The sequence below is a fragment of the Leptidea sinapis genome, chromosome 31, assembly GCF_905404315.1.
Source record: "Leptidea sinapis chromosome 31, ilLepSina1.1, whole genome shotgun sequence".
In the NCBI taxonomy this organism is placed as follows: Eukaryota; Metazoa; Arthropoda; class Insecta; order Lepidoptera; family Pieridae; genus Leptidea; species Leptidea sinapis.
Genome location: NC_066295.1, coordinates 4,544,041 through 4,566,146, shown reverse-complemented (window position 1 = coordinate 4,566,146; position 22,106 = coordinate 4,544,041). Strand labels below are relative to the sequence as shown.

Below are 22,106 nucleotides of genomic sequence, written 5' to 3'. Positions count from 1 at the left end.
TCGATCTGTAACATCAAGTTCCATTCAGCTGGAGCCTTCAACAATAGTTGATTAATAACTAATAAGCGAAATCTGCGGTCTGTGAAGATAGAAAGTAAGCCACATGTCATTTTATTTGTGTCACATAAAATGTGTCACAAGGTAACATGGCCGCTGGCGCACGCGTCATTTTAGTATAAGCGGCAACGTCGCATTAGCGAGTTAGCAATGCATTTGTTCTAAACTTAAGTCAAGGAAGGTAATAATATTTCTATGATTATACTGTAGTATCGCGTTAAATATAAATCTGTCAATCTCTCTGTCTAATTATGATTTAACTGAGATCAACGAAATCCTTATTTTAGTCCAAAGTATTTGGACATTATAACATAGGTATAGACACGACAAAGGCTCTCAAATGAACCGCCTGGTTCGTCCACGCAAGAGGCGTGGGGCGTGGGCTCAATGCGAACCATTTTAAACACCGCAAACCGTCTTCGTTGTAATCGGGCGAAAGATCGTAGCAAAATAATGCAAGCGCAAACTTCTTCGCCATCTTGAGCATTGCTTCGCTAATTTGCCAGTGGTTCAAGTCCTCTTACAACGAAAGTATGATACATACAAGGCGAAATCGCCCCCAAACATACTATACCTACTGATAATTTGTAAATTCAACCTGATATTCACCTGCCTACAGAATGGATTAATGTCTAGGTATGTGTAATTCAAGTATAGGAAATGTTACCGGATTTATCTACACAAAGAAAGTTTTTAAAATCATATCTATTTAAATACGTATATTGTAGGTATCGACCGTTTGTACATTGATAATACAAAAGACAATAAGTTCGGTAGTAATTTGGCCACGTTTACCCTCTCTGCACGACTAAAGTTTACTTAAAAATGTGTCAGTATTGCGCCATGATTGAGTGACCCTATAATTTTTTGCCTTATTGTATCAAGCATTTGTGAAAATTCTTAATACAATAACACTCTAGGTATATTACCACTCAGCAACATTATTTTTTTTTTCTACTTATTGTTTTCTTAGTATGTGGAAAATAAGATCACCATATACAGGCATAATATATGTTGTGCAGATTCAAAAAATCATTCATCTATTTTCAAAATTGTGACGAAATTGTTACAGCAACACGGTTTCGCTTATCTTATTTTAAATCTTATTTTATTTATATCTACTGATTATTTATATGAAAGGTCTTGACAACAAAATAAATTGAAACAATTTAAGCAGCTGACTTCAAAAAGGTATTCGACAAGTTGGACCGGCCAACTACTGTTATTAAATTGTCAATAAACGGTAGGTTATCCTCTTGCACTTGGCTTAATAAAACCTAAGATGTATAAGTCTTTATCGAGCACTTGTACGGTCGCAGCTGGAATATGACGTTACGATAATAATGAAATCCGTTGTAAAAGGTGATGAACATCGGATGGAGATGACACAAAGGAAATTCCTGCGCATCAAATTTTAGCTTTGTCGGATGTCGAGTGTACTTACTACAAATCGTTTAAAACAATGCAATATCCTTTTATTAAGCCAGGCAATTTAATTGAATATGTCTCTTTTAGAAAAATATGTAGAAGTGAAGTTGGATTTTCAAAACTCCTTAATTTAATAGACTTTCACATACGAGCTCGACATACACACTCTTAAAATGTATTTCATATTTCAAATACTTGTATACATGCGCCACTGGACGGAATGTACTCCTCAAATCTCAAAATATAATGAAGTAGATATTTCCTCTGAAACTTTAAAATAAGAAATCAAACAAATCTTACAACTTATAATATGTTTAACGGCCAATTATTATCCATGTTCTCGGGGCCCGCCAAGTCGAGCAAAAACAAGCGGCACGGCTGTACCATAGTTTTCTAGAAGCAGTTCAGGCTATTTTCGACTCAATGTCAATTTTGTCACTCAGTAACTGACTGACTGACCGATCATCAAAAGTTTAAGGCACTTCTAGAAGAAGGTTTTGGCATTTGACATTGTGTGACTAATATTTATTTATTATTATTATTATTGGGTTCCTAGTAGGCTATAATATAATAATAAAAAACTTGTGTCTTCTATCGAGATGTCGCTTCATTGTGTTACATCTACCGCATTTATCATGGGGAATGTTCCGAAGAGCTGTTCAACCTGATTTCTGCCGCCGAATTCCACCTTCGCACGACACGCTACAAGTTAGGATATCATCCCCACCATCTGGATGTGTGGCGGTCCACAGTGCGGTTTTCTAGGAGCTTTCTTCCACGTACTACAAAGCTTCCTTGTGCGGTGTTTCCGGGACGATAAGACATGGGTACCTTCAAAAAAAGCGCATACTCCTTCCTTAAAGGCCGGCAACGCTCCTGTGATTCCTCTGGTTTTGCAAGAGATTGTGGGCGGCGGTGATCACTTAACACCAGGTGACCTATAATCTATATGACTAAGCATTTAAATTGTACCTATTAATTTAACTAATATATAATTATTCTATGAACAACTACACTACGGTTGAGATTCACCCTGTAATGTTAGTGTAAAATTGAAATTATAATAAATAAATAGAAGCGGCAATTGTGATACATTTGGAATACAATTAGTATTAAGTTTGTAAAACAAGGAAATATCAAAATATTATGGAATTTCGGTGCAGTTATTTATATACATGAACTGCAAAAATAACGTTATTTATACAGTTGGTGTTGTTAGTTGCAAGTTTACATGGTACTTTCGAAAGTTACAAGTCTTGAAAGAAAAAAAGTTGGATTATCTACAAAAAGAAATGAGATGCCATCAAAAATATTATTTGTAAAATAATGTTTTTGTTGGCTGTTTTTGTTGTTGTTTAATAGTAAATCGAGTTAGGTCATATTTATTTGCGCACTTTGTGTACGGGCGATTGCTATTAGTTTAAAATTAAGCACTTATTTAAATATCATGTGAACACACTGAAATTGCTTAAGGTATCTTGATGATTTTTAATGGAAGAGGAGGACAATTGAGCGTACGGGTTACTTGATGGTAATATGACCTCCGCAGGGCGCACACCATACTCATATCATCACAACAGCGTTACCGACCTTATAAAACGTCCAATTAACGAACATCAAATGAATTTGAAAACCGAAAACATATTATCCTTATATCCTTACTTGTTTCTCACGTTGTCTTTTGCGTGTTCATTGATGTATATATTTATTAATTTATTTATTTGCGTGTTATCTTCAGCGTCACAATTTATATACTATATAATTATAATATAAAGTAGAAAACTAAGGCCAAAACTGTTTACAGTATATAGGTATTAAACAAAAGAAGTAACATTTTATGATTTAAACAAGCCAGAATAGGGTAATAAAATATTTACAATTACTACTATAAGAAAATAAACTTTACAAAATAAGGTTACAGGAGTGTGTGTGTGTGTGTTTGGATAATCATTGCAGTCGATGTATATTTCTAATTTCTTTTTTTAGCTGTATTTTGGACAAGCAAAACATATCTAAATTAAAATAAGCTTTATTGTAGGTAAGAGCCAGATGTTGCAGAACAGAGTTTTGTGTGTTGTTGGTGTTAGCTTTTGGTACAGCCAGAAGGTGCGTGTGACGAGTTCTAAATAATTAATAGACTTTCATATACCACTAAAAAACGTTCGTGAAACGACGGACGTTCAATGAAAAACTCGCTAATAAGGAGAGACAATCAATTTTACCATTTAGGATTGCTTGCAATAGCAGCATATCGCTTAGCTTTCTTCGATTCTCTAAAGTGTCAATTTCGTAGTGCTTACAAGCTTCTTCATAGCATGAAAAGTTAATAAACTGCTTCAACGCTAGATACTTAAGGAATTGCTTTGTATGGATTCAATCCTTTGTGTGTGTGTGATATAGAAAGGTGACAAGATGTTACTTGCATACTCAATTGCACTGCGAACATAACTGAAATGCAGACTTTTTATGCACTCTATGTTTATATATTTAATTAATATTATTATTTTAAATAAATAAATACCGACATATCATATTTTATTTAAAAAAATAATATTAAATACAATATTACATTTTACTTAGTCAATGTTGAGGGGCAATACTTTGCTTTTAATAAATAGTGAGGCATTATTTTTTATATTTTACATAATAATTATTATCAAAGGTGACAATGGTCAGATCAAGTGACTCGTAATGGAATTAGTATTATGTATTAGTAATTAAACCCTTCTGATATGAGTCATGATATATTTATGATGATTTATTATGATATATCATGATTTATTAATCATCAGGAAAGAAATGTAAATTACGAAGTTTTATATTATACCACTACGAGAATGGATCTAAAAGAGATAATAATAAATGGATCTCTACATTAATTTGGTATTTTATTTGATTATAGTGAATATTTAAATAAATATTTAAATGCCTAACAGTTAGTCTGGATATATCGACGACCTTCGATTGTGTATGGCATAAGGTGCTCCTCTCGAAACTATCATTATTTGGGTTTACCGAGTGATTATAAAAGTGGACCACCAGCTTCCGTATACTCAGGCCATGTAGGTCCCTATGGAAATCGGAAGCTCACTAGGGAAATCGTTGACCTATTCCGCTTTCATCTGGAAGACTATTACGAATCGGCTTCGACCAACAAAGATCTTGTTTGGCGTATAATTCTCATCTCTGCTCTGGTACACTCCAGTATTAGATCAAACCATTTGACAGAGTGCTACGCAAATGGATCTAAGTCACCAGTGCTCTGTGAACGACTTGTCTAATCTAGTCAAAGTAGTAGTAGTAAGTTCCTTGGTGTTGCATAGAGTCGAGTAGAGTAGGTATGTTTATGTCTTTTACCGCTATTATCACGAGTATTCCGAAGACAGTATGAACTGAATTCCACCTTCAGGCGACACGTCACAAGCTTGGATATCATCCCCACCCTCTGTGTGGCTTTCTTCCGCGTATAACCAAACTATGGGATAAGTTTCTTTACGAACTCTTCTTTAAGACCATACAAAATAACTTCAATAAAGCGCGTAAACTTTTCTAAAAGGTCGACACCATTCCTGTTCCGATTTCTCTGGTTGCAGGAGAATGTGGACGGCGGTAATCACTGAACATAAGGTGACCCGTAGAAAGCCACTTTAAATGGCTGGTTTAAGTATTACGGAAAATGACAATTTAATTAATATAAATTCTAAAGCGTCGCGTCAATTGGTTAACAAACTACAATATTAGTATTTTAGTTATCTTTGCCGCAAATAATTTGTTATATTAATGTATAGATATAATATATATTATATAAGTTATACTGCCGACACAACTGTTGGTTCAATTACTATTAAAACCGTTTAAATAATTTCAAAAATTGTTTTATCTAAGTTTGTTTACCTACTGTGGTGTGGTATGATGATTTTCAGACAATTTTCTTTGTACTTGAGATACATTCGTTGACATTACCATGTAACATAATCTCGACCACCTGTAATTTGTATTCGCCCGTCGGTGCAATTCATTCTATTGCTTACGACACTTAAATTCATATAAAATCAGAGTGTTGGTGATACCTTTTCTTATTTACACAGTTTGTGTATATTCGTGCATGAGTGCGTGGTTGTGTGTGTGTTTGTGTGTTGATGCATAAACTGTACTATTAACTCGTTTATGGTTAATGATAAAGCTAAATTTTATACTGATTTAAAAGAGTATTAGTGAGTTTCATACCGCTGCTTGTCATAAAAGCTCAGCACGTCTCATGATACTTTTGAGTAGGGATAAAAACTTACGTATAATATAATATAAAGTGTTACTCTTGTTTTATGAACTAAATTAATTAAACATCTTAGTATTTTTATTTTTATTTGAAATTATATAACTAAATTAACTAGAATAACAAATTAGATAGACATTTTAAAATGTACAATTTCACTAGGATCGATCTCTGTAAAAGAGTCGTGCCAGTCGCGCTGTCTCCGCCAGCCCGGCCCATGTCTCAGTGTTAATTTGTTCGATATATTCTGGCGGCACCAAAAAGTCATATCTGCCGAAGTCAGGCAGCTCCAGTGTGTACACAAACGGAATGCCTTTGTCCTGAAAACAAACTCCGTGTCAACTTACTGACCTACTTGTACTGTGTAGACCAACAAACAGTGTGAGCAAGAAGAACATCTATAACGGAGATACAACAAGATATAAATGGAAAGTGAATGTATTGTTACTGTAACCGAGTTTGATTGACAAGTTGTAAGCTACAAACCACGCTTAAATTAGAATTTTGCTCCTTAAAATTTTGAATATTAAAATAACTAACCACTAGCTTACGCACGCATTGACAAATCAAAAAAGAATCATAAATAATCGAGTGGTCAGGTCGTCTATACACTAGTATTAGTTTACTTTGCTTAAATTAACTTTTCCCGAACTTGTAATTCCTACCGTGAAGCCATATTTAGTAATCTTATTTTGTGACGATCGGGTTCTGTTTACGCTGTGCTACGATGTATATGAACATTATATTATAATTATTGTTCTATTGGTTTGTGGCTACTCACTTATCTTTCTCATATTATTAATGTGTTATCATATTCTGTTACTTTGTAAAAGTAGTTGTTATTAGAAGATTATATATACTTTATACTCTAATGAACTTGTTTGTTACTTTTCCTACTCGTTTGCTTTGTGCCTAAAATTAATAACTATAATTTAAGCTTCTACAATAAGTGAACTATTAATTATTATGAGAAATTATGATTCTTAAACCAATATAATATTATGTTAATAAACTCAGATTTAAACTTACCCATTATCACCCTCAAAAATAGATGATACAACGTACTTATATCTTTACTGTCTTATTAATAAACGCAATTAAAAGTTTAATATAACTTCTCCCTGTCATGTAATTCTATAGTGACAAACGTAAGATAAGGGTAGAAAGTTTAATATTTGGAATAACTTTGATTCGCGTTTATGAATAACATAGCCTGGGTTGCATTATATTAGCTGTTATAGTAAAGGCCGTAAAGCTGACTTTAACAAAGACTGCGGAATGTATTGCACCATCGTATTTCTTGGCATAATTAAAGCTAAACTTAAAAACTGAAATATCGATTATATATTTTAGAATTTTGACAGGTTGCTGTATAGCTAGTTATCTAACATTAACATTAGCTTTAACAGGCGAAGATATCCAATCTTCGCCTGTAAATAATAATACAATTAACAGTTAAACTTATGACGTTATCTAAATATGGTGCAACACATTTGTTTAACCGGTACTTTAACATGTTTGTTATTGCTATAGTTAGTTGATGCAACCCTACCTCAGTGTCTTCAGTATTACCTGTGCATAGTCTTGGGCAGTTCCGGAAGCAGGATACAATACAAAATTACTATTACCAACGGCATAGTATACGGCATCTGACATCTTCAAAGCATCTATTTTCGCTCCCATTGCAGCGCCTACCAAATGTATTTGAGCAACGTTAGCAGGAAGTGTCTCGTTATCAAATCCATAGAGTATATAGCTGCCATAGCTGTGTATGTTTTGGTAGATCTCCATCCGGTCAAGATATTCATTCATAATATTGCTTAAGTATCTTGATTCGATTTCAGAAAAAGGGTACGGCCCTGGGTAGATTTGAGAGCAGGGATCGCTTGACACGCTAACTGTACCGAATTCGAAATCAAAGTTTCTGTTGATGTCAGCACCGTAACAAACTGTACTGACTGTCGCGTTGAACGATCGGGAGCGCCGCCACATTCGATCCTGAAGGAAACACAAATTTAAATCTGATAAGTATACATCATTGAATTCCCGTAAAATATAAATTTTATTAGCAGAAAATAAAGTACACGCAAAAATTAAACATACCATATGTACCTCACATATAAATATGCTATAAATGTAGATGCATACTTGTTAACGCATTTGCTGATGATATAAAAAAACTTCATTTAAAAAAACCGACTTCAGAAACTCAAAAGTGTAAAATAACTTAACAGATATTTAATTTAATACACCTCTTATGCAAATCTCCTCCTCTAATTTTAATAAAATACTATTATTTGTATGTGCTACCTATTGACAGGGCTTAAGTCGGTTCTTGTTCGCTCGGGATTTTTGGTTCTAGAGTCTAGGACGAAGCTATTCCACTCAAAGTCACGCGTGGCGAGTGTAGGTACCTGCCATTACATTTGTCTTGACACTTATAATGATAATTCTGTGGACTTGTATTACTTGTTTTTTCATAAATTACATATACTTACCTGAAATACATACAGTATGAAACGTTTCTGTAAGTGTTGTAAGAAAATGATAAAATTGTATCATTCAAATTAATTTTTTTTACTCAAATAGTATTTAAAATCACTTATTGAACGTCAAAAACTACCACCCATTCGAAATAGTGTGCCTTACTCCTAAGAAGAACGGACGCATGAAACTCAGCGGGTGATTCACAGCGTGAATTTAGTTACATTATATAATAAAATTTACTAATGAAATAACCCGAGGGTGTTCGCTTCATTCCCAGTTTGTGGCATAATTAAGAAAAAAAAATATAACAAAAAAAAACAACCGACTTCAAAAACACTATTCCAATATTTAAAAATAATATGCACTAAAAAGTATAAAAATAATTGAGTGTTTTTATACCTAGGTAACACTGAAAATATTCAGAAAATGAAAAACGGGTTAATGTAGAAAGTTGCCAATACTTTTATTGTTTTTCGAAGTAATCTCCGTTCCTCTCTACACATCGTCGCATTCGATGGAACCACTGAGAAAAGCAGTGGGCCCATTCTTCCTTAGGGGTCTCTTCTATGGTATTTTCGTACGCTTTGTATCTTTAGTTCTTGGGAATAAATAAAATTCGCAGGGCGCCAGGTCAGGACTGTATGGCGTATGACTCATTATCTCGACACATGCCATAGTTAAATATTCAACAGTCCGTTTTGCGGAGAGCGCTGAAGCATTGTCGTGGTGAAGGAGGATCCTGCTTCGAAGGCGCTGCTGTCGATTTTTTTCCAAGACAACAGGCAAACAGAGATTGACATACCAGTCTGCAGTATCTTCTAGCACAACTGTCGCGGAATGATCTTTCCGATCAAAGAACGAGGCAATTATCTTTTTTCCTTGACTTCTTCCTTTCTATACTTTAGTGGGCCGATCCTCGAAAGGAAACATCCACTGAGCTGATTAGCTGATGAGTCTTTTGGTTTCAGGTTCGAAGCAATATATCTAGCTTTCATCACCAGCTGTGACGATGTCAAAAACAGCATTTGAGTCACCGCCGTTGAACTTATCTAACATTTGGCAATACCAGTCCATGCGAAGGTGTTTCTGGTCGTCGGTTAAAGTATGGGGAATCCATCTGGTACAAAGCTTCCTGACCCCTAAATCTTCGTGTAATATTTTTTGAACTTGACTCACACCAATGCCTAGGCTTGCCCGTATCTGTTGATAGGTCACTCTCTTATCTTCCTCTATCATGCGTCGCACAGCACTGATGTTATCTTCAGTAGTCGCTGTTAAAGGACGTCCCTCACGCGGATCATCATTGAGATTGCTACGTCCACGCTTAAACTCGTTAAACCAATTATAAATAGTGGCACGAGATGGAGCTTCATTAAGAAATGCTAATCACAGCCTATCATAGCTTTGTTGTTAGGTAAGCCCACGTGTAATTTGATTACAGAAAGTCAGAAATTCTGCCACAGATCGCACCAATTCGTAAAGGAGTTCGATTGATCATCATATTCGACTACGACAATTACTTGACCATAACTACGTTACGGTAGGTGACTTAAATATCCTCATAGCATAAAAAAGATTCGGCCGAGTATCTTTAACTTGCTCCTCAGAATTGAAGAGTTCCGTTACTTGTCCCATGGATTCCATAATCAGAACCCAACCATCTTTGAAGTATATCATTTCCAAAAATGAAAAGAATCATCGAAATCGGTTGGCGGTCGCGATATCGAGTTCTTCGTAAATTTGTCGTCCATATACGTATAGAAAATTTAAGACTTTTATGGTTTTCTCACAGATGCCGTTGTCAGATCTAGACAAAATGACACGGGAAACACCAGCTTTCAAATAAAAAAAAGAAAATATCAAAATCAGTTCACCTAGTCGAAAGTTTTGAGGTAACAAACATAAAAAAAAACATACCGACGAATCCAAAACCTCCTCCTTTTTTGAAGTCGGTTAAAAATCATTTATGTGTGTAAATCCTTACCAAAACCGTGTGTAAATCCTTACCGTAAACCTTTACCACAGAATCGTTTTTTAACAATTCTAAAAATACCTAATTATGTGCTTATACAATAAATCAATTATGTTTTTAACTTACATCAGTATGAGAATATTCATAACCATCAGGGTTTGCGACCGGCATGATAATCCAGTCTATATTCTCCAGGAGATCGCGATCTTCCTCACGAAGATCTTCAACTAATCGGTGCATGGAGTACAGAGCCACTGGAGGTGTCACCCATTCTCTGGAGTGCATGGCTGCGTCCATAAAATAAATCGGCTTTGAGGTGTCCATGAAGTTTGTTGTTGATATCTATCCAACAAAAAAAATAAGAAATGCATTTAATTATAGCTTTGTAATGTTTTTCCTATAAGTATTTTTTTCTACTAAATCGAAAAAAGAGATATAATATGTAATATCATAGTTATAGATTTTACCATGTTATACCACCACTTTGGAAAAGTAAAGGTTAATGAGAAGTTGCCACTTATTTAAGTCAATATTAACAGATTCAGTATTTCACAAAATATGTATTCAGTCTATATCAATATGAAACAAAACTTCTGAAAGGCTTCGGGATAAGAAAGTCAAAACAGTAAAAAATATTCTACTGCGTTAGAGCACCGTATGTCAATAAATTATTTTGATATTAAGCGAATATTTTATTAACATGTGATATCAACAATTTATTTTACTCAACACTAGAAGTGAGGGAAACAACTATAAAAATAATAAGTTGTTTATATTTGAAAGAGCGACATCTCAAGTCAATATCCTAAATTGCAATTATTCGGGTTGAGCAGGTTATCAACAGTAAAGTAGATCCTGTAGATGAAACCACAACCTGAGAGTTGAACAAGACATAAGAATATTTACGGCGATACCTACGTCACTCGCAAGGTTGGCTCAAGTGGAAGAGCGCTCGGACGGAACCCGAGAGGTTCGAGACCCGCATTATTCATAAGTTTTTGTTACAAATTTAATGTGAAATAAGCTTTAAGAATGAATCACCTATGGTACACGATTATCATACGCTTAATGCGATAACGTATTATAAACTTGTAACTACACACACACACACACACACACACACACACACACACACACACACACACACACACACACACACACACACACATGTAACGCAAGTATAAACTTGTAACTACACACACACATTACCATGTCGGTAATGCGAGCTTAGATGTTATTCAACTCACGAAATTGCTCGACGCGTTTAAATTTTTCACATCGAATATTAAAATTGCCTCGTTTCGGTCTGAATTAACTTTGAATAACGAAAATTTGTTGAAAGTAATAACCGTTTGTCTCTAAATAAATATATCTTGCAGTTCTAAAAAAATTAAAAAAAAGTGAATATAATAATATGTCGGATGTTAAATTAAAGAGATGTTAAAATGAAAATTTAATTTTTTCAACTCTATCTTAGCTGTTCAGCTGCTTTTGTGACTTAAGTGTACCTTAGTATGTACCTATAATATCTTACTAAGCATATTAATAAAAAATATTTAACTAAATAGGAAAATTCTAATTTCTTAAAACATTTACTAAGTATTTGGGAAGTTTTCTGTGTGCTTGACGTCATAGTTCATATTATCAAACAAATTAGTGGAAAACATTACATTCTTAATTTTCATTTTGCTGTCATTGTGCTATTTGACTGTCCAAAATCAATTTGCACTATCTTGTTCAGAAAGCAATTAATGAAAGCGTTAGGGCGCTTTCGCACTACGTCCGATCCGAATCCGATCCATGAAAACACGGTCCGAAGTAGTCGAAGAACTATTTCTATGGTAGTTTACGCACTAGATCCGGGTTCCGTTATCCGATTTCTTTCCGTCAACCGTTAGATATAGTTCTACGACTACACCGGACCGTGTTTTCATGTATACGGATCGGATTCGGATCGGACGTAGTTTGAAAGAGCTCTTAGGAATATTAATGTAGGTATGCGACATACCTTGCAAATGAAATAGACTTACCTTTACATATTTTACAGGACGTCCGTCGAAGCTTGGTCCAGCGTTGACGACTGTTACTAAATCAGGATACTCGCTTCCCAATCTCTCCATGTAGGCGTCAATCTAGAATCACAGATTAGGGATACTTACGTATCTAGAATATATTAAATATGCAATCCTCACAACAGGCTATTAAATACTCTGAAAATGGGGATGAATTTATTTTGCTTATTTTTGTACAATCAATATTAAAACTCAGTATTTTTTTGTGGTTTTCTAGAGATAGACTCCTCAGTAGCTAAAGCTGATATGTATAGCGTCTACTGAGACTATACTCAGACTATTTCGTAAAACTTAACTGAGTATGATAAAACGCGAACTAGACTTTTGTATTGACTTGGGCTGTCTTAGCTTAAGCTCACCATAATTGTAACTGTCAAATGACTATAAAGACGGAATCAAAGATTATGAAGCTAAGACTCACAATCCTGCACTGCCGTAGGAATTACACGATTGGCCTCACAAATGTATGTTATACTTAAGGTTAAGTACGTTCAGAAATGCTAAAAATATTTGCCAGGTATTTATATATCTATTCGTACCTCATCGTATCGTGCGTAGGTATTGTATATCGCTGTACTTTCCCTTCTGCGTTTCCAATTAGTGAAATCCCGTTCAAATTTATCCAAGGATCTAGAATCATTATATTCTTCTGTAGCTTTTCATGATTTTAATGCGCTATTGATAATTTTTTGCTTTATGGGTCTTTGTGCTTATATGAGTAGATGATTAAGTCCTGTTATAATTGGAATTAATCAGATATCGTAGAATATCTGACATTTTATTGTAACGGGAGAATACATGAATTTACCATTTTGTTACTATTTCCCGCTCTATGCTGAAGGATCGATCTATTACTAACTAACCTTTGAACATTGTCGACATGTAGATAATGTTTCATTCCTCGTTCGTCTAGTCTTTGCTTAAAATGATCCCCATACTCTGGTTTCACCATTAAGTAAGCATCGCGTATGCCTACCATTCCAGTCTGCCAGAGATCCAGGCTTAGTTCTGCTTCTAGGTTTCGAATAAATTCAATGTCATTTTGGTCTCGAAGTGTCACTCCGTAGACTGTATACCTGGATGTGAAAGAAGTTGAAAAATAACTTGAATCAGGAGTCAGAGTTAACGTATTAAATTAAAATTATCCATCATTTCTGATTACTTTTGTTAAATGTCTACTTTATACTTCATACATTATATCTGCCCGCTGAGCCAGACGCCCCTTATTTGACTCTCGGTAGTAATATTCGTTTCTGAGTCATGATTTTTATATAAATAGGTACTATGGTGAAGACTATGCCTAGTTTGCGGCAGGATAATTTGTGTAAAAGTGAATAAATTTGATTTTAAAAAATACCCATAATAAAAAAACCTTTATGAATATTTAAAAAAATACCTAAAAAATAAAAATAAAAATAAGATTTACTTTAAATATATAGATATTAACAAAAAATATATAATTTGAATATAATGTAGCTATGTGAAAACACTTTATAAAGAAAAAATATACTTTCACACGTGGGATATTTTTTTTCGTTTTTCAAGATCTGCAGTTCAAGTAAAGGGAAACATAATAATATACACTTTGATAATTAATTAATAAATATATATAAAACACTTCTCTCGAGTAAAGAAGGCATTTATTAACTTCATAGTTGAATCAACAATAGGAAAGTATTATATTATAATATAATAATAAAGATTGTTAATGACCACTGAGTTTTATTGATAAGTATTTCATAAATGGAGATAAGTTATCTTGATCGATAGATTTATGAGACTATTACCCACCAAATTAAAACAAATGGTTCTAATAAAATTGGTATCCTTGAAATCTTAGATTCAGGACTGGTCTCCGCTGCGCTCCAACTAGATACCGCACTACCTAAGAACAATAGGTTTACACGCTTGTACGTATGTTTGTCTGTTTAGAACCGACTCATTTGTGCAAAATCAAAAAATCAAAATCAAAACGTTTATTGAACTCATAACATTGATTTACAATGGCTTAAGTTCAGTCATACACTAAATTTCATATTAATAAATAAATAATATCAAACAGATAAAATTAAAATCAAACAAATCAAATAAGTAATATAAATAACATCAAACAATTAAAATCACATAAAACAAATCACACTTAAGTAGATCAATTCAATTCCAGGCTGCTTTATCATTTAAATAATCTTGAATATTGTAATAGCCTTTGCTGCTTAATTTACTTTTTGTGTAGGCTTTGAATTTATTTATAGACATATTTGCTATATGTTCGGGGAGTTTATTATAGAAGCGAACACACTGATACCAAAAAGAATTACTGACTTTTTGGAGTCTTGTGGCAGGCATGACAAGTCTACCCCTATTTCTAGTATTAATACTATGTAAGTCACTTAGTTTTGTGAACTTATTTTTATTCTTTTGTACAAACATCAAATTCTCGTAAATGTATTGTGAGGCCACTGTCATAATACCCATTTCTTTAAACTTATTGTATGTCTTATATCATGTGTGTTCTTTATAAGATAGGGTAGGTCATTGATATAAACTAAAAACAGAAATGGTCCGAGAATTGAACCCTGTGGGACACCCATTCCTAACACGGAGCCTGAAGACCTTACACTATTAACTTCAACATACTGTATCCTGTTATTCAAATATGAGATTGATAAATTTAATGCACTTCCTCTTATGCCATAGTGTTGCAATTTCCTGATTAGAATTTCATGTTGGACGCAATCAAACGCTTTGGAAAGGTCGCAAGAGATTCCTAAAGAATCTTGTGAATCCTCCCAAGCACTAAAAATATGTTCCATTAATGCAACACCTGCGTCAACAGTTGAACGTCCCCGAGTGAATCCAAATTGTTTATCATGTATAATTTTATTTATGTTAAAATGAGCGCGTAGTTGACACAGTATTGGTTTTTCAAATATTTTACTCAGGGTAGGCAAAATTTAAATAGGCCTATAATTAGAGGGATCTGATGAGCAAGCATAAAGGTATTATTTTGCTATGCTTCATGAAGTCTGGAAATGTGCCACAGTCTATACATTTGTTAAGTATTAGGGCTAGATTAGGCACTATTATATCAATCAGAGAGCCTATTACTTTAACAGATATACCCCAGAGGTCAGCTGTCTTTTTAACATTAATCTCTTTAAATGACTCTATAATATCCGAGATATTAACATACATAAATTGGAAATTATTTGAACATTTAGTAACATTTGCAGAAAGTAATGATATTGCCCTGGTTGGACATAAGTTTAAATGTTTAGTGGTAGATATGGGAACATTGGTAAAGAAATTTTCAAAAGCTCTAGCAACATCTAAGTTTGATTTTACAATTACATTATTAATATTTAGATTAAACTCAGAGTTTTGATCTTTTGTTTTACCAGTTTCATTATTAATAATTTTCCAAGTAGTTTTGATTTTATCGTTAGAATGTCTTATTTTATTTCTTAAGTATAAAGATTTTGTTGCTTGACAAACATGTTTAAATGTTTTTGAATATTTTTTACATATTCCAGAAAGAGTGGATTATGGTTGAAAGTTTTTCATCGTAGAGGCTATAGAGCCTCATTCTCCTCTTATGAATTCCAGTTGTAGCCCATTCACTAAATTTGGTATTAGTATTAATTGTAATGGTCTTCGATGTAAATATTTTTTTAAATTCAGTATTAAATAAATTAAAAAGATTATTATATAAAATATTGGGGTTATTTTCCTCTAAAGGCATTACTTGCAATTTATTAAATAGGTAAGATTTAAAGTAATTCAGACGGCCCTGTGTAATTGGTACAACAGTGATGTCTTTAGTTATAGTTTTCTTTGTCGGCCAATCAAAACTAATAAGTTGTCCACAGTGATCTGATTCTTGATGTGCGCCATATTAACCCACTTTAAACGGACAGATTTCGTTCATACTTCGTAGATCTATCGAGGATAACGACAACACATTAATTTGATAAAATTATTCCATTTTTCAACTTAAAAAATAAGTTTTTTGTTTTTTTCATCTATCCGCTATGAAACAGGAATTTATGTTAATGTTAAATTTCAACCATTATGTTTAACCGATTTATCTAATATCAGGAAATTTTCGAATACCAAAGAGAATTTTTAATTCAACAATGCAAATAATAGTTTAAAAAAACTAAGAAAAACACACTTTTGTAAGGAAACTAGGTTATCTATAAGAAGCGTGTTTTTTAGTATTTTCAAATACTTTAATTCAATATTACAGCAAATATTAAATTTCGTAATATTGCTTCGTGTTATTTTACATCGAAATTAATAAAATACAAAATACTTACTGATGATATGATCCCAGTGATAGATATGTGATCCCAGTGTCTTTCTTATTTTTTTGTAGTGTTATTATAACAAAGTTTTACTATTGCATAGTTTAGTTTAGGCACTTTAGTTTCAACTTTTGGCAAATTTTAACAGAGCATGTGTCTCGTCAACGTTACACATTGTTTGAGACTGGCTCGAGTATGCTCACTTGGTCATAGTATTGGTTGCCGTACTTTGCGACTACGCCTACGGTATCTAGTTGGAGCGCAGCCGATACCAATCCTTAATCTTAGCTTGAAATTAAAAACGAATTGAAGGATTTCCTTTACTTTTAGTATAACAGTCGTCTACATATTGTAGTAATTTCAACAACAAATCGAGTATATTCAAATGGAACTGTTACTGAAGCCCACAAATGGTCAAATAAATTATACCAACTGTGACTACAACCAAAAAAAATGTAAGTACTATAATATTGGTGTCATTTTGCCATGTATCTTCTGATATGGTATAGCCTTCTGCTCAGGAAATACGCAATGTGTACCATAACTTACATATAGGCTATATGACCTATATCAACATATTAATAATAATCAAAGTATGTACATAGCAATAAATAAAATATTTATTCCCCTGATTTGCAAAACGAACTTAAAAACTTAATTCTTAAAAATTTAATCATGAATGGCTTGTTAAAAATGAAGTATCCATTGGCACGAACCCTCGTCCTGTAGATTTGGCAAAAGATTTGATTCGTTTAATATTATTATCTTATAATCATTATTATAGATAATCAGACAGGAATTATTTAATCTCTTTAAACTGTTCTGTGATTTCAACTACCTGTCTGTTTATATCCAACTATTCGAGGTAATTTGCTCTTTAAATATGCTGTATACCCAATAAATATACTTTCGAAGTCTTATATACATATATCTTCCCATTATGATTTAAATATTACAATTAAGTCGCCACGGTCTGTTCAATAAATCTTCAGGGTTTCTAATATTTCTTCAGTGGAAAGTATCTTTTATTTCCTTGATACCTTCAATTCCTTGTTAGCTTGGTGAAACCTCACTTAACTACTTCGAGTTGGTCTATGTCTTTTATAGAGTACTCAATACTTGGAATACGTACTCAAGTAGCGGTCTATGTAGTCAAAGTCAGATAAACTTTATTTAGTTGGGCTTAAACTAAGCGCTTTTGAATCGTCATAACAAATGTTTCTTTTAAATTACTGCATCTACCTTAAGTTAGCAGAATATAGAGCTCAAATAGAGAATTTTACATTGGCTGTAATATATAATGACAAATTAGTTTGTAAGCATCCAATATATGAATCGTATTAAATAATATCAAACATTTCATAAAAAGTAATAAAGAATAAACCGTATATAAATTTTCGTATATTGACGTAGGTAGATAGGTCTTGTATATTTTTAACAATTGGTATGGGGATTCTGAAAGCTTTCAGAATGAGGTTATATTAAGGTATCTGTATTTTTCTCGACGATAGTGTTCTAATTCAACCAACCTACCATGACATTTTGGTAAAAAATTCAATTTGCTTATAAGTTTTAGATATTATTTACTTTAATTCAGTATTTATTCTTTAATATTGGTTCAGTTATTTTAATTATAACTGTTAATATAATAAGTAACTAAGATATTATAGTTTTAGAGCCAACCGTTATTATGAGGTACACTCACACTACTTAAGCATGTATCAAAAAAAAACGGTTAAATTAACATGGAGTCTCGCTTTTTATTTTATTATTTAACATTGGTGACATAACACATGAAATTAAATTGTTGACAGGAACTTCCATTTGCCTTGGCCAATGATTGTAATGCCGAGTAGGTACATATTATATCAACAAGGCACCAAAAATTGTTACTTTATTACCTTAAGTATATTGTAGAGAATTTTACACATACCCGTTATATTGTTGCTTACATATCGATTGCTGAACAAAAATTAAAATTAAAATCGTACAAAATAACTTAACTTCCATCATACTCAAACTGGTACTGTGTAACATGAGAATCGATAAAATGATAAGCTATTACGATATATATTGTTATCTTATCAATGGCGCAATAATTATTGTATAAAATAATATTTTTGTAATAATATGTCATAGTATAACGGTGTATTAGGCCTGCCTGTTATCTGTTCTACGTTTGAAATAAATATAGGCTGGATATACAGGATGTTTATTTGTGAAGGGCAGTGAAGTTCAAGAAATTTTAAAGTTAAATATGCAGTTATTGGTTTCTTATAAATCGATGGAATGACTCCTTTTACGACTATTCTACTACGACTATAAGTGTCGTAGATTCCGACTTGTCCATCACCGCCCTTCTCAAAAAATCTACCCTGTATGTACAAATGACGAAAAATGATCCGTAATAGTAAATGGACTAGACGGATTCACAAATGGCAACTTTAATATTTCACTACCACTATGGTAAAGTTGAGGTTTAATGCGAAACACTTTTGCAAGATACTTCTTATCAAATCTTCTTATCAATATTCACACCAAAAACAAAGCGTTTGGTCTCAATAAGTAAATAAAAAAGTTACATAAAACATAAAAATCCTGAAAAGCGTTATTAATTGCAGCAGCTGTATAAATTTCCACAGTCTGTAAATAAAAAGGATTAGATATGCGAGGCGAGTATCATTATGAAAATAAAGAAACAAAAAATAAAGTTAAATAAGAAGCCTTTATTGCAGTGCTCATTTTACATGATTATTTATAAGTATTAAAAGTGCCTGTAAAATTTTGAGTCAAGTCTGGAAGAAGAAGAACTCTTACTACCTACAATAAATGCAAAAATAGGCTAGAACATATTCAGCGTAAATTTACCAAATAACATTACTATAAGTTTAACATACTTTATACATGTTATGAAAACCGATATAACCGTTTACATCTATCCACTACATATTATCAATACGTAGAAGCATAGCTGACGTCATTATTGATAAAAATATCTCAATCTAAAATTAATTGTCCATATAGCTCCTTTTCATACCAGCACTCTTGGAAAAGAAGCCTTCTCAGTGTCCCGCGTAGCCGTTCCAATTACACAGCTAATATATTTGTCTACCGTATTTCAAATATTTTCAAAAATTACAACACTTGGATAATATTGACCGTTTCTGCTTTGACGTGCAATTAGCTAAAATAATTTTTGCTTATTGTATTAGGGTTAGAGGTTTAATAGGATTATTATATCGTATATAATTTTTCAATAGTTTATAAGTTTTTCAATCTTCTAAGACTTAAATGTGAAGCGTTGTAATTTGATTTTCTACTTGTGGAGGCTCACGAGTGACCCTTACATGTTAACATTTACATTTAACCCTGTATTATGGCTGTAATCCCCACTAATATAAATAAATAAATAAACAAATAAAAAATATTGCTAAACGGTCATTAGTTTCGATTTCCATTCTGTCTTGTACTTAGCTGTACGCGTCTGCGAGCTGTACATAATGAACCCGTTATTCTCTCAAGTCGTCTTCCCATCGTATAGTTTTTACTGTTGGTCACCAAGATAGGATATGCTGAGCCCTGAGAACAGTTCGCGATTTCATGAGAAACAATCATACCAAAAGAACTCACGATAAAAGCAAACAAGTACTGTGACAAAACCAACGTGAACTAATAAAGGGTAAAAGCGGGTACAATTACCATTTCCTAGTACGAACGTGTAACTGACGTAATAAGACGGTGGTCTATCCACATTTCATCGAGCGCGATTTATAATCTAGCTGTTCTTTTATTTCATCAGTACGCAATCCATGCACAAAATAAAAGACTTAGTACTTAATCGCGTTAAAAAAATAATGAAACTCAAATTTTACAGTACGGACATACACGTATCCGCAACATTTAATATAATTTTACGAGTGATAACAATTTCACAGAGCGAGTTGATTTCAAATTGAATTTAGACGTGACGAAGTTTCCACCATGGACGCTCGCTATTCACAATTTCAAATTTAGTTGGAAATATGAAACAGTAGTCCCGGTCAATGCTTTATTATGAATGATAAATATTATATAAGAATACCAATATGACAATATGATTATATATGTTTGATGCTTTATCTTAGTCAAATAATTATTATGTATGCTAGCATTAAATTTAACGCATAAACGCATAGTTTCTGAGGGTTTCGTGTAATTTATGAACAAAAATTTATAAGGATCGCTGAATCACTAAATTTCTTACCATTCTTCACTCACCTCTCACTCACACATACTCTTTCTCTGTCATATCGTAGTTCTCTTTTGCTGTCGTTATCTGTATCTGAACGAGGCCTACTACTGCTTCAAAATTCAGATATTTTTACCCAAAAAGGGATTTGAAACCTGATTGAACGACAAGAACTATCCCCCATTCGAAAATTGATCCCTCACACGACGAAGAGCGGGCACAATAAACTCAGTGGGATTCTTTTTTTTATAAAATTTCGTCACAATTTAATTGAATACAGTAAAATTTATTATTATATAGCCCCGAATATTATTTATTATAAAAAATATATTTTCATAATCGAAATTATACACTTCTAAATTATCTTCAATCTCACTGACAGAGTCTTAATCCACCAATAATTTCTCTCTTTGACTATCGGATGGGTTCATCTGTAAACAAAATAATATATTTTATAAATTTCAAATTACCTTTAATACAAAGGATCGCTTCCCAGGCGACCCAACGCTCTTTAACTCGGTAACCACAAGAGCCTGCGATGCGTCGCGAGTGATACTTTGTTAAGGTGACACTAAATGCCAGCGACCTTGAGCGATAAAAGTTCACGGCTGCCGGCCCGCCATCTATGTAACAAAGCCAATATTTTCAAAATTCTTGGGTGGAAAACAGTTTATATGCTTACAATCCTCGTTATGCACTACTAATCTGAATAAATTAACCTACACAAAAAAGTACAAGCTATAAGAATAATTTTTCTGAGAGAAGTACCAAAAAAATGCGTCACGCCATGCCAAAAAACTTGTTTAACTTCAAAGAAAATTGGAAGTTCAAAAAGGCTCGGCAGTGTTAGCTATAACCAACAGCAAGCATCAGCAACCTAAAAATAAGACTTAAGGATATGTGTAACAGGATTAAGTAGTGTTCATAGCTCGAAATGTTATACTTTCACCACAAAACTTGTCTAAAACACCATGTTCGCGTGTTTTCTGCTTACTCTTCGCCTTAAGTTGAGCGAACAAGTTGCAACGATAGGGTGATTTGAAATAATAGCGAAGAAACTGTAAGAGTGCGGCCTCGCAGGCGATGATTAGAAGTTACTCTAGGGCTAACAATACTTTTGAATTTTGTAACACATTATGTTTTGCAAATTTTCTGGGATCATATTGTAAAAGAATATACATCGTCCAACAAAAGACTCACTAACTCGACATAACCGAGTAGTAGGCAATTTGCTTTAGTAATAATGCACCACTTATTATTATTAGTAACTATACATACATTA

The 22,106-nt window shown here is 33.1% G+C and overlaps 1 protein-coding gene across 1 annotated transcript; it reads right to left on the bottom strand.

Moving 5' to 3' along the window:
• Positions 1 to 5,830: 5,830 nt before the first annotated feature.
• LOC126973997 (carboxypeptidase B-like) lies at positions 5,831 to 18,628 on the bottom strand. The gene is made up of 7 exons (XM_050821349.1): positions 18,530 to 18,628; positions 13,153 to 13,365; positions 12,829 to 12,919; positions 12,248 to 12,349; positions 10,344 to 10,559; positions 7,331 to 7,756; positions 5,831 to 6,078 (listed from the first exon to the last, which is right to left on the bottom strand). Exons 1-7 carry the CDS (start codon positions 18,607 to 18,609, stop codon positions 5,917 to 5,919), a joined length of 1,290 nt encoding a protein of 429 aa, XP_050677306.1. The 5' UTR covers positions 18,610 to 18,628; the 3' UTR covers positions 5,831 to 5,916.
• Between the last annotated feature and the right edge of the window lie 3,478 nt (positions 18,629 to 22,106).

What these genes read in the sequence shown, in the direction of transcription:
- LOC126973997 (XM_050821349.1), bottom strand. Translation starts at nt 18,609, where the DNA reads ATGATGGAAGTTAAGTTATTTTGTACGATTTTAATTTTAATTTTTGTT. An exon ending in CCTACGCACGATACGATGAG is followed by an intron (nt 12,350 to 12,828) that starts GTACGAATAGAT and finishes CTGTGATTCTAG; the next exon opens with ATTGACGCCTACATGGAGAG. An exon ending in ATGAATATTCTCATACTGAT is followed by an intron (nt 7,757 to 10,343) that starts GTAAGTTAAAAA and finishes TGTTTCCTTCAG; the next exon opens with GATCGAATGTGGCGGCGCTC.